This window comes from Ursus arctos, unplaced genomic scaffold (genome assembly GCF_023065955.2).
Source record: "Ursus arctos isolate Adak ecotype North America unplaced genomic scaffold, UrsArc2.0 scaffold_14, whole genome shotgun sequence".
NCBI classification, from domain to species: domain Eukaryota; kingdom Metazoa; phylum Chordata; class Mammalia; order Carnivora; family Ursidae; genus Ursus; species Ursus arctos.
In genome coordinates, this window is record NW_026622808.1 from 2,330,125 (window position 1) to 2,348,279 (window position 18,155).

An 18,155-nucleotide genomic window follows, 5' to 3' on the forward strand; every position below is an offset into this window, starting at 1 on the left:
TGAGTTTACAGTCTGTTCTCTGCCGTCCACACACCACCGTTGCACACGCAGCACCCACCACGGACGGACCTTAGTTCTACAGGAGGAAGCAGCATGAACTTGGGAGTCACAAAGCGTGGCTTAACTACCTCCCTAGTCACCCGACTTCACACCAATCACTTACTCGCGGTGAACCTGTTTCATCCTGTGTTTAAAAAAAAAAAAAAAAAAAAAAAGGACCGGGCGGGAATGAACCCAGCTCCTCAGAGGACCTACTGAGATCACGTGGGTGAGAACTACGAGAACATACGTGAGATTGCCCGGGACGCTTGAAAGAAAGGATACAGAACAGAGCATTCCCACTAACGGTGCTTAGAAGCCCTGCAGGGAGGGGCAGAGTCCGCACCGCGTGGCCTGGGCGCGGCAGCCTGCGGGAGGGTCACCCAGCATCTGACATCCTGGGGCAGGACAAAGGCTATTAAGGACCAAGCCTCCAAACTCACTGAGGAAGGAGGAGCTGGCTTGACAAGCCACGTAACATGGACCCAGCTTTACCCTAGAAACACTTGGTCAGTTTTATTTTACCTTGATAGACATCTGTACACGCGAGAATAAAAAGGCTATTACACAACGGTTCCGTGAGTTTTACCTAGTTTCGAGAATAATGCATGCAGTTACAAATGAGAGGTAGAAACACTGTATTAAAGACCTAAAAATACAAACATCATATAAATAAATGTTCAAATTAACCGCTGGAATTTCATACAGATAAATAAGGTAAAAATTACATTACTTCGTCAAAGTAAAGGAAAGACCATGTTTTTGTCTGTGTTTATAGTACACTAAAGTTAGATTAATGCCAAGAGCTTCTGTGCAATTGTCAGAGTTCGGCTTATGTTATCTCAAAGGATAAAAATAAAAGGATTAAAACCGGACGATGGTTTATTCAAGTATCCGAGCAGGTGAGCAAGAGAAACCGAACCGTACACACTGCAGGAGCCGTACACGCTGCAGGAGCCGTACACGCTGCAGGAGCCGGACACGCTGCAGGAGCCGTACACGCTGCAGGAGCCGGACACGCTGCAGGAGCCGTACACGCTGCAGGAGCCGTACACGCTGCAGGAACCGTACACGCTGCAGGAGCCGTACACGCTGCAGGAGCCGTACACACTGCAGGAGCCGTTTCTGGAGGGACGTGAACCGCCCGCGTGCTCCGTGACTAGCTGTTTGGTGAACGGTCAGGACGAACGTGGACAACACGCGTTGGGCTGGAGAGAGCTGCCCGTGTTCCTAAGACAAGACAAACCTCAGGTTTCATTAACTTCACGTGGAAACTCCACGTCACCCACAAGCCTGCAGGTCACCAACTTTGTTTTGGCCCTATTAAAACTCTCGAGAGTGTCCCGAATTGGTATTTTTTTTTCCCCTAATACTGCCCAAATAAACCTAGCCTTTAGTAAACCTAGAGATCACAGGCATCAGCACATTCGGCATGCACAATAAAAAATACAACCAAAAGCAAACAACCAGCAACTCAAAACTGCCGCTGAGAAAATCTGTGTGTGTAGATGGAGAGGTTAAAAAAATGCAAAAGTTCACACGAACACGAGGTTTTACCATTTAAAAGTCCACTAGAGATTACATGTGAATTCTGGAAAGGGTGTGTGTGTATAATATAATCAAGTAAAATATTTTAAACAAGTCCATTGTGCCTCAGTTAGTTTTAAATGGCAAAATCCAATACACAGCTGTTTTAATAAATTAGTGCATATGAAAGATTTGGGAAGATTACCATGTGTCCGTATCAGAGCGAGGAGAAGGGTTCACAGTTTCTTCCCAGAGCCTTCTTCCAGCTTGTTCTCAGGCTCCACCTTCCTGAGCTGTTGGTGAAGCATGTGTGCTCAGATTGAGACAAACCTACCCCAGATGTCAAACCGCCTGGATGAGATGTCGATTTTTGTTTTTGTTTTTTTTTACTTTTGTATCTCAGTGAACACGCGGAATTTCACACACTGCTCTGGTGAACTGAGTACAGAGCCACTCACTTTGTCTCGTTCTTAATTATCCTCGGGAATAACTGCACTGCTAATTCTATTTCTAAGGTACATTTATTGACCAAGTTCACACTGAGAGCCAAGTGGATACTCTTGCGTCTGCTTCTACACAGAACAGGGCAGGGGCGACGTCTCCAGTAAGGCAGATTTCCTACAAGTTTGTAGCTCCGACTGTTCCTCCTTTCTGAAGTCATGCTTGTGCTTTGGTAGTCATCCGGTGAGAGACGGGGCTTTCTCGGGGATGGGGAAACAGAACCCAAGCTGTGATCCCGACCTTCTCTCCTCAGCCCCACCACTGGTCCAGGGACGAGCCCGCGGCCGCTCACAGGGTCGCACTGCTACAGCACAGCGCGGACAGTCTTCTCTCAATGCTGGTTTTATCTGGAAATAAATTCATAAGGAAAATCATTTCTGTGGTCAAAGCCAAGGCAAGAAGCACTAAGGAAAAAACCACCACCACCACCACCACTCATTCTCTACGTCCATCCTTGTCTCGTCCTTTCTTTGGCCCAAAGTGAAGCATTCTGAATACTTTGTCCTCTGCCTGAAAACTGTTTAGACGTCATTTCCAGCTCGGTGGTGCGCAGTGGCAAGACGCAGCTTAGCACGCAAGATAAAGGACATCTGGTTTTAAGAGCTAGCTTGCTCACGACCACAAATCATTCTAGAATTGCCATCCCCTTGAGGCTCTTGGGAATGCGGTGTGAGTGCACAGACTCCAAAGGGTCCACCACCACCCCCTCAAACCCAGGGCTTGTACGTGATGCGTGAGGTCAGCACCCGGCGGCCTGCCGCGCTGCACTCTGCTGTCTAGTCCAGGTCTAGCACGGCGTCTTCACAAAATTCTTCAGTCACCAGCACGCTCACGAGGCTTAAACTGGTTGCATTCATTATTACTTAACAATAAAAACAAGGTTCTCTACCTACACAAACACACATCTGTGCGCACAGTGATGCAGTGTAAACACCAAAAGCCACCAGCATGTCACACGCATTACCTCCAGTCCTCAAACAACTCTCTCATCTCTTAGAAGAAGGAACAGACCACAGAAAGGGTAAGCGATTTGCCCAAAGCCAAGATCCAAACCCAGGCAGTACGATGCCAAACTCCAAGCTCTTCTTGCCGCACCTGTAGGACACTTAACTCAGCGGTCGTCGATAAACACACTGGTCTCTAAGTCAACTTACATTTATGTACATTTTCGATATCGGCGGGGTCCTGGAGAATCTTCGTCAGGCCTTCCAGAAGAAGGGCAGCCTTATGGTAGCGATAAACAATGTCTTCGGTCTGCTGAAACATCTCATCCAGGGCTGCGGACTGAACCTGAAGCCAAGTCGGCAGAAATGAGAAGATTCTCAACTTCTCCAAGAAAATATGAATCCATTTGGGCAAGACAGCTTTTAATGGAAGCTATCTAAAATTAACACATTTTGACAAAATAATATAATCTACCAAACTATATAAAACTCGAAGAGTCATCAGATGAGCAAAATAAAACGGGTTCTTGATCAAACAATCTCAGACTCAGGTGCAGGACTCATAAAACACAGTTCTAAAGTGGCTCTTCTAGGACTATACTAAAAAGTTTACTTTAAACATACACTTTCACACCAGGGCAACCTGACCATCTCATTAAAGTAGATTTTGTTATAATAAGATAATTAAATGGTGTTAAAAGTCATCTATTAGCTTCTTTTAACCAAAGAATTTTCAGGGGTACTCACTCACTGGTTCAGAGATGTGTACTGAGCCCCTTACCGTGGCAGGCGCTGGGCACACGGTGAAGGAGAGCTCACCGTCCAGGGGGACGCACGGGCCTGGAGGACATGGCATTCTAATTCCAAGGGATACGGGGCATTAGAGGAGGAGGCCCGGAATGGTAGGGAATATATACTCGTGCATCTAGCCCAACTATGGAAGGAAGAGAAGATTAGGGAAGCGTCCAGGAAATGATGGGTAGGATGAGTCCTAGAGGAGGAGGGGGAATAGGGCAGGTGATGGGAAAGGTGGGCGGGGGCTTTCCGGAAAGAGGGGACAGCAGCAGTATTCACAGGTTGTATTTGAGGAGTTTTCTCAACAGTATTCTGAAATGAGGCCCCAAATGGCATCACTTAGGGCAAGTCAGTAAACCAAGACTCGATACCCAACCTAACTGTAGTCTCAGTCCCTCGGGAATGTAACTTTCAACCAGTCAACACGGCATTTCCTGGTCAACAGACCCCTTCCGCTCCCACTCAGGAGGGCAACTTCGCCTCAACAATGCATTTCTGGCTAATAAATTCCTTTCTTCTTTTTTATGACCCCCCTCTCCCTTTTACAAACCTTTGTTGTGTTTAGCTCGGCAGAGCTCCCCTCTACTTGCTAGATGGGACGCTGCCTGATTCACGAATCATTTAACAAAGCCCATGAGATCTTCAAGTTTACTTGGTCGATTTTTGTTTTTGAACCTTCTCTTTAATCATTAACTGCCAGGACTGTCAGTAACACAGTATCCTAATGTATTTGTCAGCACCGTCTGTTTCTTTCAAACAGTACTTTAAAGCCACTTACGCTAAAACAAACAAAATGGGTACAGAAAGTCCATTCTGAAAAGGAAGAAGAAATAACTAGCTAAAGGCAGTGCTAACATCAGTAAGCTTGTCCTGAGCCCGGGCAAACTTACGCAAGTCACACTGCTCTTATTATCAGAGAAGAAAGGAGCACCGTAACTGCTTTGGAGGGGACATGTTTCCTGGCACAAACTTCCAAAAATAATTTATCATACGAAGTCGTAATTCAGTATAGAGCAATAGAATGCATATTATTCGTAGCAATAGTTTAGAGCAAAATAATGTCTATAATTCATATCGCAACAGTTTATATTCCAAACTTATTTTCCTATGACTTTTGATAACGACTTTCAGAATGAGGCCAAGGGTGATATAAGAGCACAATTCAAAGCAGACAAATTTTGGGCGGAGGAGGGAGATTTATTATGTTAATGTGGCAAAAATAAGACCGGTCACTGATTTTCTCCCCCACTTACCGCTTCTTTAACAGTGCCTAATTTCATTTCTACTTCAGAGCAATTTCCCCCCATGAGACAGAAACAAATGATTCCCAGTGGCATAACTACACAGTTGGAAAAGCAGATTTTACTTTGTGTCTTAAGTAAAGTCAGTGAGCAGAGTCTGGTCACATGGACTGGTTAACAGAGACTATTTTTTCTAATGTATTGTTAGGCCAAAATTTCTTAGATAGTAGAAAATGCAGAAAATGCAGACCCAGCCAAAGCTCTTAGATGCAAAGTACGAAGAGACTAGACAGCGCCTAATGGTGGCAGATTTTAAGAGGTACGATGAAATGTCACCAAGTGTGGTAGCCAATGTTACTTAACATGTTACTTGTGCTAATGACATGCAATTGCTCCTTTCGTAAGAGGGAGTCACAATGTTTGGGACTTGGGGATGGGTAAGGGCATAAACTCTTTTTCAAAGGATAACATCAAAGGGTGCCTGGGTGGTGCAGTGGGTTAAGCCTCCGACTCTTGGTTTTGGCTCAGGCTGTGATCTCTGGGTTGTGAGATCGAGTCCCGCGTCGCGCTCTGTGCTCAGCACCATCTGCTTGAGACGCTCTCCGCCTCCCCCTCTGCCCCTCCCACCAGTGCTCTTTCTCTCTCAAATAAGTAAATCATTAAAAAATAATAATAAAAGGAAAATGCCAAGTAGGTATTCAACTCAAAAGATACTCTTACATAACAGTCAACCTTAGAAAGGGTTACCATTTCTACAGCACAATTATAGATGAGTTTCTCTGCAGTCACGCTGTTGATTTCATCAATAAATCTCTGTTTGTCAGAGAAGAAGCGATTCAGCTTTTCTGTAAGTTTCTTGCACATGGTGATGCAGAATTTATAGCGTTCATTCAGATTTTTGACAACTGAAAAGAAGTTGAGATGAGAACTAATTTTAATTTTTTCCTCCCCAAAATAAAGGCTCAGTGACATGCACCTTTTTCTGCCGATTTAAGGAAAGTGGCACTAAGTGATCCTTGGGGGAAAAAATGACCGGAAATCACACTCTTTAATGGCTTCTCTTCCAGTAAAGAAAAAGTTGAGAATAAAGCACTTCTGACTGTTCTCGGTATCGGTTAAATGGCAAAAACAAAACCCAGCAAAGTCAGCATCTTTGCCCATCTAAGAACATAGCACAGGATCCCACATCAAACTCTCTCGCTGTCCTGGGGGAGGGGCGGCGCGAGGGGGCGGCGTCCGCTGCGGTCACCCCCCACCCCTACCTTGTTTCACAGCCGTGGACGGGCTCAGCTTCCCGGACTTGATCTGGGCTTTGGCGAGATGCAGAGAGGCTGCTAACAGCTGCGCTGCTTTCATGTATAACACCAGCTGCTCCACCCGCCTGCACCCGGAGGAAGAGAGCAGAGTGTTATCCTGGGAGCCAACGCGCCGCACTCCGCTCTCTACGCACGGGTCACCACTCAAACAGCGTTTCTAAAGGAATGCCAGTCTCCCTGACATTTTCAGTGCACGAGGAACTCCGAAGGAGCAAGGTTCCGCACGGAAAAAGACGTGCGTGCACTCTGAATACAACGGGTAGCCTCAAAAACCAATACAACCTCCTCATCACCAAATACCTCCAACGGTGTAAGTTACAGGGAAAGGCAATGCTAAGGAAGGCTGCACAAGCGGAATGTAGCTCAGTGGCGTAACTAAGAGCTCTCCGGAAGCTTTTCATAAGGGGACGTGATCGCTGGTGTGTGACAGGCCCTCCATCTCAGAAAGCAGGGAGAATCTGGAAATGAGGGCCAAAGGGGGCGCGTACCCCCAGTCTCTGCTGAGCTGGCTGATCTGGTCCACGACCACACTCTCCTGGATCTGGTACAAGGAGACGGCGGATGTGCACAGCTCCGGGTGGCCCCCCCGCACAGCCGTCAGGTCCAGCACGCACTCCGTGAACATCAGCATCACGTTGAGGTGCCGCAAGGTGTCCGTGTGTTCTCGCTGTGGCAAAGCCGATTTGTCTTAGAAACTCGCAGCTAAGAGAGGCGCATGCTTGTTTCTGTATAGAAACCACGGCCTGTGCTACTGTGCTTCTGTACTTACGAATATCAGAATGAAGAAAACAGACTAGGATTTTTACATTCCAGAAAACGACTAAGGAAATAAACACAGGTGAAACAAAATGTGGGTGTGTCCATGTGCTTGTGTGCAGGGATGAGAGCAGCCACGAAATTAAGTTTCAGAGATATGAGGTCACTGTGCTTTTACTAGAAAACAACAAAACTAAACAATTAAATCGATATACATGAGACAAAACATGACACAATAAATACCAGGATTAGAAGGATATTCTGCACACTAAACTACAATTGTTGATCGTTTTGCAAATTCTACTGACTTATAGTTTCAGAGATGCTTTATTTTAATTTCTGGTGGGTTTTCAGTTCAGTGAGTCCTAATACCAAGGCTCTAAATTTCTGTGAGCTGTTCAGTTAAAGAGGGGAGTACAGGTGGACACAACAGCATGCATTAAAAATGGGTAGTCTAAAATTAATGTTGTTTTGAGATGTGTTTTTAGCTATAAACGTTTCTTGAAATCTGATATACGACCAAGCTTCTCATTCTCCTTTTACGATTAAAAAAGGATGAGAATAATTTTCCTAGAGAAAGGAGAATAAACCAATTAACTTGTGAAGGTCTTTCTGCTTTCTGACTATATATCCCAATACACTGGAAAATGTATTGGAAAACGATTTGTGTCTAATTTGATGGAGACTAAAAAAACTCTGACACCTGCTCTTCCAATTTTAGCACTGGATGACACATATGTTCAAAATTACTACTAAATTTACTATAAAATCACTGATAACTTTTGCATGCAACATTTTATAACTTTTCTGTGAAATATCTAACTCTCATTCACACAAAATAGAAACGCCGGAGTTTCAGCATGGAGAGGGCATCGGTTCTCTGTTGGTCTGGAGAACTGATCATTTTAACTGGAAATGCAAGCTAAGTTCGCACTGGAATCAGGGCTGAGGCCACTGACCGCTGTCCCGGACGCAAGACCGAGGAACTGAACTGGCACAGTTTCTGGGGTCACCAGATGAACTTTTCTTGTTCTGAATCTGTGTTCGGCATGGTTCTGATGTGGGTCTCCCTGTCCAACTGGCTCCACGGAGGGCAGGAGCTGGTCTGCAAATGCGAGCACCTGCCTGGCACCTTTATTTCTCAGTGTTAGTGACACATCTGGCATTCTGCTTAATGACTTTTTTAAAACTGAGTGTGTCATTTTCATGTTATGAAGGAAAGCAAGCACTGAAAATAAAAAGTTCTGGTTTTAGGACCAGGATTATGCTTTCCGAGTCTTATCAACAGTAACTAAGCCTCAGATGAGAAATCTGTATCTGTCACTTCCTATCAACCAAAGCTAGCTCTGGCGGAGTGTCACCGGCCACATTATTCCGAAAATACGGCGGCAATGGTTTTCAAATAGGAAAGACAAGTCAAGTTAAAGAAAAGAAAAAAAAAACCAACTTGAGAACTTTTGAGAGCACTTTGGTCTAGAACACCCTTCCGGGCGCTTCTCTACCTCCATCAGCGTCTCCTCTGGCAGTTCAGGGGCTTCGAAGGTGATGAGCCCCTCCAGGCTGGGGGGTGAAGCACCATAAGGCATGTATCTCAGGCTGGGAGCGGCCTCGGCTCCCGGAGGGGACGCCCCCAGGCACGGCCCCGGCGGGGAGCCCACACACACGCGGCCGCTGGCGGAGCACAGGAAGCCTCCGGAGCTGCTGGAGCCCGCTGCGAGGAGACAGGACAGTGAGCTGCCGGAGCCGCCGCGCCCGCCCCCACCAGCCCGGGGACAGTCTCCCGCCCCCGACCGCAGCACACGAACAGGCTGTATTGTTCCAAGTTCACCTTCGTTCCCCGTTCATACATCTGTTTTGTCGATATGATCATGGCTAGTGTTAACAAGCTGATGGCACATACACTTCTCCTGTTGCCCCCGGTCGTCACCATCGTGAAACACGCGGATACGCGGCAGTTCGCTAAGTCCATATACGTGATGACTGTCTGGGGCATTTACACTATTTCTGATCTTTTATATGACAAATGACACTATCATGAAATCCGAAGTTTTCCCTTCTTTTCAAGGATCCATTTGTGGTAAGAACTCCGAAGTGGTGTTATAAGCAGGAACGGGATTACCACTGATAAAAAGTTACAAACATTTTTACAGCTCTTGTAAGAACTGCCACACCACCCTGGAGAGCCGGTGGGAGTAGGCACGCAGATCCCACCAGAGCTCAGCAACGCTGGGCATTACAACCTTTCGAGTGCGGGCCTAGTTAACAGGATGAAATGTCACTTTCTGAAAATGACATTTTATTATTATTTAATACTTTTAATAATTTGAAGAACAAGATTATTGGCTCTACTTCCTCTCTCATTATCTATTTAGAATCCTTTGCTTATGAGTCTCCTGACGTCTTGATTGGTAGCTTCCGTAGCATAAGAGAATTAAAAGGACACAAGGTACAATAGAGACGACAATGCCAAATGTACAGTCTAAATACTTTCTTAGTTTGGGGTACTAATAACCTAGAGTATGGATGATAAAACCAATGTATTGGCCTATCTAAATGTAGGTAGGATTAAGTGCAAAGATTAGGACCCGAAGTACAAAGAAAGGTGAAACTCAGGTTTCTAAAAGAACAAAAGCAAAAATAAACCACCATCTACCATTTCAAAAAATTTACCAGACGTACTAAAATAGGCCTTTAAAATAAGAAGCACCATAGACGCGTAGCTGCTTCATCATGGAGAAGTCACATTTATATTATACTGATATAATATAGTATGATAAATATAGATTACTTTTATTTTATAAAGAACCCCCCCCCCCAACAAATAAGGTCCCATTAACGCCTTATAACCCTTTAAGGTCAAGAAAATGATGATCTCCATGTCACTGGTAAAGTCCAGAGAGGCTGAGGGACTCGTCTGAGTGCCATCATTAAGTCACTGGCAGAACACGGCCCTGCAGACACTAGCCAGGACGACAGTAAGACCCTTCCTCACCTGAGGCTGTTCTTGCTCGGAGGACCATGTGGGTGCAAGCGGGGGCTGTGGCACTGTGTGGAGGAGACCCCACGGTGAACAGGACAGCTCTGGAACTTGCTGCTGTTCCTACAGGGGGTGCCAGTCCACCAGCACACGCGCCTGCAGGGGCTACAGCGAGAAGTTGACAAAACATTACGGTGCTTCCACAGTGTTTATATTTGGTGGGGAGGGGGGGGTTATAGGGAGACCTTTACTTTTATAGAAGGGTTTCTGGGGCTTTTTTACATCGAGTATTTATTACTCTTAACATCAGAAATTCAACACAGATCTCCATTAAGAGTATTTTACAGTAATCTCTTCTCAGCTGTGAATCCTCTCCACACCAAAGCCTCCTAATAGAGTCGCTTCATATACTTCTAAAGGACGTGAGCTGCAGTCACGCCTGTTAAGGATCATTCGAAAAAGTGGAACCCAAGAACTTAGAACAACAACGTGAGAGAAAGCCGAAGGGAGATCAGCAGTCTCCACGGTGTAAGAGCTTTAAGAGATGGAGAAAGCTGAGTCAAAGTACATCTGTGCCTTGCAACTACAGCCATACGTCTGTCACGAAGAAATGGGGGGGGACCCAATGTCAGGGGCCTGATGGGCTCAGCATGGGCTAAAGGAAGGGAAGGTGGAAAGGCCCTCTCCACCAAATGACGCCGAATCAATAAAAATTGTCCAAAGCCTTTTCACACTCAAGCATCTCAAAAACATTACATTTCTGAGGACACAGAATAGAGACGGGAGTTAACACAAATCACAATTTTAAAACCAGATATAGAGAAAACCTGCCATCAGTGTCCATCCTAACCACAACAGAGCATAACAAACTTGAAGCATCTAACTAACAGAACAGAAACTTCATAAAAATCTTCTAGGAGCAAGGAACAGTAAGTGGAAATTAATTAAATAGTATCTATTGTTACATGAGATGTACAAAATGACATAGATATTCTCTTTATGTAATATTGTTAAGACTTTATTTTAGTAGATACACATGTATTTAAAGATGGTCATGGATATATTTTAAGAGTCAATGACCTTATTTTTTTAAGATCTTAAGTTTTTTCCTACTATCAGCAGTTTTTATTTTCAGAAATGGAAACTTCATGGTTAGAAAGAGAAATCTGATTTCAAATGATGATAATAAAGTTCATGTGGAAAAGGGAAGAGAAAAAGAGGATAAAAATGATCAAAGATGCATTTTATGCCTAAATGTTGTTTAAGGAGAAAAATCTGGTTTCATATACACAACCTCGGACTTAAACTGTAACACATACTCATGCAGAACTTACTCTATAAATTTAAATTAATTTGTAAAGGGGGACGAGACATAATACGGTCTTTCAAACGAGCTAATTTCAAAAACTGCTCCAACTCGTAGTGACTGACTTCCGGCAAACAGCACACAGCACAATGACTTCCAGAACAGCCACATGAAGTGTGAGGAGCATCACAGACCTTTCTCAGTGAAACAACCATAACTGGTGAAAATTAAATTTTTTTAAAGGATTTATTTTCATTTAAGAGAGAGGGGAGTAGGGGCTGAGGGAGAGACAGAGTCTTAAGCAGACTTGGCGCTGAGCGTGGAGCCCAACACGGGGCTCAATCTCACGACCCTGAGATCACAACTGAGCAGAAACCAAGAGTCAGACACTTAATTGACTGTGCCACCGAGGCACCCTGGTGAAAATTATTTCTTTAAAAAACAACCACTTAGGGGCAGCCGGGTATATGCACCCTTATGTTCACTGCAGCATTATTTACAATAGCAAAGATATGGAAGCAACCTAAGTGTCCATCAACAGATGAATGGATAAAGAAGAGGTGGTGTGTAGGCGGTTTACTTATAAATGGAAGATTACGCAGCCATAAAAGGGGATGGGATCTTGCCATTTGTGATAACATGGATGGACCTAGAGGGTATTATGTTCAAGTGAACTAAGTCAGACTGAAAAAGACAAATACCATATGATTTCACTTATATGTGGAATCTGAAAAACAAAGCAAGCAAACAAACAAAAAGCAGAATTAAACCTATAAATACAGATAACAAACTGACGGTTGCCAGAGAGGAGGGGTGCGGGGGGGAAGGCAAAATGGGTGGAAGGGAGTGGAAGACACAGGCTTGCAGTTAAGAAATGAGTTAAGTCATGGGAATAAAAGGTACAGCATAGGGAATATAGTCAATGATATTATAACAGTGATGTATGCGGACAGATGGTGGCTACACTTGCGGTGAGCACAGCATAATGTACAGAGATGTTGAATCGCTATGTTGTATACCTAAAACTAATGTAGCATTGTATGTAAACTCTACTCAAATAAGAATAAAATCTTTAAGTAAAGTAGATAATAATGTCTCATCAAATAGAGAATATCAGTAAAGAGAGAAATTATAAAAAAGAACCAAGTACAATTCGGGAGTTAAAAAGAACAATAACTAAAATTAAAAATTCACTACAGGGGTTCAATAGCAGATGTGAATTGGCAGAAGAAAGAATCCATGAACTTGAAGATAAATCAATAGAGACTGTGCAATGTGAAGCACAGAGAGAACAGAGAGCCTCGAAGAACTAGGAGACACCCCTAAGTGTACCTAAGCATAATGTGTATTATATGCATGACGGGGGAACCAGGAGGAGAGGAGAGGCAGAAAAAAGCAGAAAAAAAAAATCCAAATAAATAATGGCTGAAAATGTCTCAAGTTTGATGAAAAACATTAATCTGTACATCCAAGAAGCTCAACACACTCAAAGGGAAGATAAACTCAAAGAGAGCCACACCCAGAAACATCACAGTAAAACCGTAAAAGCCAAAGATTAGGAGACAACCTTCAGAGCAGCAAGAGAAAAATAATGTGTCACATACAGGGGTTTCATTCAATCTACAGGTCAATTTGGAACTTACTGCCATCTTAACAAAATTGAGTCTTCTCATCTATAAACATGGGGTTTCTTTCCATTTGTTTAGGTCTTCTTTAATTTATTTCATCAGTGTTTTGTAATTTTCAGAATCAAAGTTTTATAGTTTACAAGTATAAATTTATTCCTAAGTATTTTATTATTTTTGATGGTATCTTACACAGAATTTTCTTTTCTTTTCTTTCTTTTCTTTTCTTTTCTTTTCTTTTCTCTTTTCTTTTTTCTTTTCTTTTCTTTTCTTTTCTTTTCTTTTCTTTTCTTTTCTTTTCTTTTCTTTTCTTTTCTTTATTTGACAGAGATAGAGACAGCCAGCGAGAGAGGGAACACAAGCAGGGGGAGTGGGAGAGGAAGAAGCAGGCTCATAGCGGAGGAGCCCGATGTGGGGCTCAATCCCATAACGCCGGGATCACGCCCTGAGCCGAAGGCAGATGCTTAACCGCTGTGCCACCCAGACGCCCCCAGAATTGTTTTCTTAATGCCATTTTCAGATTGTTTCTTGACAGTGTATAAGAAATACAGTGGATTTTTGGGTACTGATCTTGTACCTTGCAAAGCTGCTCAGTTCGTTAGTTCAAGTAGTTTTTTAGTGAATTACTTAGGATTTTCTACATACAAGATCATGCCGTCTGTGAACAGAGGTAGTTTTACTTCTTCCTTTCCAAGCTGGGTGTTTTGTTTTTGTTTTTTGCCCAGTTGCCCTGACTAGAGCCTCTGATACAATGTAGAATAGAAGAGGTAACAGCAGATATCTTTGTCTTGTTCGTGATCTTAGGGGGAAAACATTCAATCTTCCACCTTTAAGTACGATGTTAGTTGTGCATTTTTCATAGATGTTCTTTATCAGGTGAGTAAATTCACTTCTATTCCTAGTGTATTGAGTGTTATGTATGACACTATCCGGTTTTCATATGTTCAAGCAACTTAACAATCCAGGGATAAATTTCATTTCATAAAATTTCCATTTCATGATAGAAACCCAAGGACCCAGAATAACCAAAACAATCTTGAAAAACAAAGGACTCACATTTCCTTCGTTACTATAAAGGTATAGTAACAAGAGAGTATGGTAGCAGCATAACAGACATATAGATTGATGAAACAGAATTAGGAGTCCAGAAAGAAACACATTTATAGTCAACAGATTTTTCTTACTAGGCTAACAAAACAATTCAGTGGAAGCAAGAATAATCTTTTCAACAAACGGTGCTGGGACCACTGAATATCCACACACAAAAGAATGAAGTTGGACCCTACATCACATCATCCACAAGAAGTCAGTTAAAGTGGATCACGGATCTAAACGTAAGGGCCAAGATATAAAACTCTTAGGAAAGAATAAAGAGTTAGGCAAGGGTCAGATGTTATTTAAAAAGGGGTATCTAGGGAAACTCAAAACCAACAGGGAACAGTTTAGCCTGACACCTACAGCCACAGTAAACACTAAGCACAGCCTAACTCCTAGCCGGGAAAACAAAAAAACCTCCTACTTTTTAACTCAATTCCTTTTATCCAATATATCACATCAGGCTTTCAAAAAAAAAAAATAGAAGATATGCTAAAAGGTAAAAACAGTTTGATGAGACCGAGCAATCATCAGAACCAGACTCACATACAGCACAGACTGGAATTATCAGACCAGAAATTTAAAATAAATATGATTAATATGCTAAGGGCTCATTAGGGAAAAGTAAACATGTAAGAATAGACGGGTAACATAAGCAGTGATGGAGATTCTACAAAAGAATCATAAGGAAACATTATAAATCAAAATCCCTGAAACAGAAATGAATAATGCATTCGATGAGCTCACCAGTAGACGGACATAGCTGAGGGAGAGAATGTTAGCTTGAAGATGTGTCGATATGAACTTCCAAAACTGGAAGGCAAATACAAAGAAGAATGAAAACAAAGACGGAATATTCAAGAACTGTAGGACGACTACAAAAATATAACATATACGTAATGGGAATATCGGAGGGGGAGAGAGAAAGGAAGAGAAGAAATATTTGTAGTAGTAACGACCGAGAATTTTCCAAAATTAATGACAGAACCAAACCATAGATCCAGGAAGCTCAGAGAACACCAACCAGGATGAATGCCAAAAGAGTTACACCTAGACATATCATATTCAAACTGCAGAAAATGAAAGACAAAGAAAAAATCTTGGGGGCGCCTGGGTGGCACAGCGGTTAAGTGTCTGCCTTCGGCTCAGGGCGTGATCCTGGCATTACGGGATCGAGCCTCACATCAGGCTCCTCCGCTATGAGCCTGCTTCTTCCTCTCCCACTCCCCCTGCTTGTGTTCCCTCTCTCGCTGCGGGTCTCCATCTCTGTCGAATAAATAAATAAAATCTTTAAAAAAAAAAAAAAGAAAAAAGAAAAAATCTTGAAAGAAGCAAAAGAAAAAATACCTCACCTACAGAGGAACAAGAGTAAGAATTACATCGGACTTTTCTTCAAAAGCCATGCAAGCAAGAAAAGAGTGGAGTATTCCCTTTGGATTAGAAACCATGTTCAATGAGATATTTGATGGTCCAGATACTTCCTTCTTTGGATGCTAATAGGAGAGTCAATAAAAAAATTATAGAGAAAATGAGAATAAAGAGATTACAATGGTGATTCTCGAATTTAGGTGTATATAATAATCATGGGGGAGGTTTTTTTTTTAAGATTTTATTTCTTTATCTGAGAGAGTGAGAGCGAGCCCAGGTGGGGAGGGGCAGAGGGAGAGGGAGAAGCAGGCTCCCCTCTGAGCAGGGAGCCCGACGCAGAAGGCAGACACTTAACAGACTGAGCCACCCAGGAGCCCAGGAGTTTGTTAAAAATACAGATTCCTAGAATCCATTCCCTGAAAATTTGGTTAAACAAGTCTGGGTTATGGTCTGCAACATGCCCTTTAGTTTTTTGACAAACAGTGCAAGTAATCTCGATGTGGGTCTGTGGACATAACAGTCCCTGAAATGGCTATGCAGAGGCTAGGGGATCTCAGTGCTCTATGGTCTTTTCATAGGGTCTACTCACTGTATAAGAAATGCTCAAGACTACATGTGTATTTAGGCTAACTTTGGCCAGTATTATCCTACCAACAAAAACCGATCTTGGGTAGAATTCCTCCTAACTCATAACTGGTGATCATCAAGACACCCCACAAGCACCTGTCCTGATGTGCTAAGAAAAAGGATGAAGTGGCAGGGGGTGGGTGAAGAAATCTCAGTAAGTGTGTCAACGGTCAACAGAAGCAGATAGGTAAAATAATTACTTTCTCCAGCCCTCCGACCCAGCCAAAGATGTCCACGTCCTAATGCCTGGAACCTGTAAATAGGCTACATTACATGGCAAAGGGTAAAGCTGAAGACGGAACTGCCTCAGATATAAAGAGATTATCCTGGATTATCCAATGGGTCCAATGTCATCACAAGGGTCCATTAAATGTAGAACAGGGAGGCAGAAGGCTGGAATCTAGACTGGCCATTGTTGGCTTTCAAGCTGGAAGGAGACCCCAAGCCAAGGAATGAGGGCACTCTCTAGATGCTGGAAAAGGCAAGGAAATGCATTCTCCCCTAGAGCCTCTAGAAGGAATGCAGTCTCGTCAACATACTGATTTTAGCCCGGCTGAGACCTAATGCAGGCCTCTGACCTCCGAAACTGTAGAATAATACGTTTGCGTCGTTTTAAAGACACCACGTTTGTGATAATCTGTGGCGGCAAAAACAGCAAACCAACGCACATACTAACACATCGCCTGCCTTGAAAGAAACCACATTTTTCTTACCTATATCCATTGGCCGTTCTGTATTTAAACTGTCCGTGCTGCCCTGATGTCCACCTAAAGGTATCTTCACTTGTTGATCTGATAATTTCCCAGTACTGACAGATCTAGAAAGAAGAATGATGTTCATAATGGAAAAGTATACTTAAAAAAATCCCGATATTTAAACAAGGGAGATTTAAGCCGAGCCACAAAAGGGTTAACAGGAAGTCCGAGAATAAGGAGACAAAAAATAGATACCAGACAATTCAAGGCAGAGATGAACTTCAATAACCAAAACAAACAAAAAGCAGACATAGAACATTCAGGAAATTCAGTGAGAGCTCTGTATTCACAGTTACAGGAAGCACCTGTGGTTTTCAGAGATTCTAAATGCATACAGTTCATATCATTAACCATGCGGCATAACCAGCTACTAAACTCATTTGGTCTGGTTGGTCTTTATAATAGAAATATATGTACTACTACAGTTTTCACATGGAAGGCTGGAAGGAAATGGTGTCTTTTACCTGCCAAACACTGCTTTGTTCTGCTCAGACTTCTGTCTCTCACTTCCTTGAACCAAGAGACAGTGAGAGCATTCCCGTGGGTCATTCCCATCTTTAGGTGGCACTTCGGAAGGCCCATGACGAGTAACCAAGGCTAGCAGGTTGGAAGACGCTTGGGTCTTAGGTATTTTGAAAGGAGCTGTCGTCTAAGGAAACATAGGTAAGCTGGTTACTACACTGCACGCAGCGTCGGAATTGTCAGGAACGTCAGACCTGGATTCACCCACGGACTCTTGCACTGACAGCCTCTGTGACCTTGGACAGTCCACTCATACTCTCTAGCCTCAACTTCCTTTCTTCGGGAATAAGCGGGATAATGTATAGAAAGCATTCAGCACCCAGCGTGAGGTCCTTAGACCGTGCCTGGCACACGGCAAGTCCTCATTTACTGCAGCTGTTCTCATCTGGAATCGTCTCCATAAAGTTCAGTAGTCGTCCATCTACGGTTTTGCTTTCTGTGGCCCACCCTGGTCTGGAAGCAGGTGATCCTCCTTCTGATGTATCGTCAGAAGGTCAGTGGTAGCCTGACGCTCGGTCACACGCCTACCTCACTCACCTCACTTCACGTCGTCATGCAGGCACGTTCCCACCTCACATCCTCTGCTTCTCCCTCTCCCTCCGCCCCTCCCCCACCGCTCGTGCTCGCTCACGTTCTCGCTCACTCTCAAATAAATAAAATCTTTAAAAAAAACCCCAACTCCCCCATGAGTATTATATATTATATATATTCTGGGTGTATTTTGAGAGAGAGCGACCACATTCACATAACTTTTATTATGG

At 43.3% G+C, this 18,155-nt stretch overlaps 1 protein-coding gene across 4 annotated transcripts in view; it reads right to left on the reverse strand.

The window, feature by feature from the left end:
* Positions 1 to 610: 610 nt before the first annotated feature.
* The window catches only part of ULK2 (unc-51 like autophagy activating kinase 2), a 79,236-nt gene continuing 61,691 nt past the window's right edge, over positions 611 to 18,155 (reverse strand). For 2 of the 4 annotated variants that reach the window (XM_026521098.4, XM_044391823.3), the window contains exons 19-27: positions 17,337 to 17,521; positions 16,831 to 16,934; positions 10,112 to 10,261; positions 8,622 to 8,830; positions 6,852 to 7,030; positions 6,310 to 6,428; positions 5,795 to 5,952; positions 3,222 to 3,357; positions 611 to 2,414 (exon numbers count right to left, since the gene is read on the reverse strand). In XM_026521098.4, coding sequence (XP_026376883.1) covers positions 2,356 to 2,414; positions 3,222 to 3,357; positions 5,795 to 5,952; positions 6,310 to 6,428; positions 6,852 to 7,030; positions 8,622 to 8,830; positions 10,112 to 10,261; positions 16,831 to 16,934; positions 17,337 to 17,521 — 1,299 coding nt within the window. In that variant the 3' untranslated portion in view covers positions 611 to 2,355. Of the gene's footprint in view, positions 2,415 to 3,221; positions 3,358 to 3,762; positions 3,869 to 5,794; positions 5,953 to 6,309; positions 6,429 to 6,851; positions 7,031 to 8,621; positions 8,831 to 10,111; positions 10,262 to 16,830; positions 16,935 to 17,336; positions 17,522 to 18,155 lie in introns of those variants that run through there. The other 2 variants (XR_008959015.1, XM_026521099.4) reach the window with 2 other exon arrangements.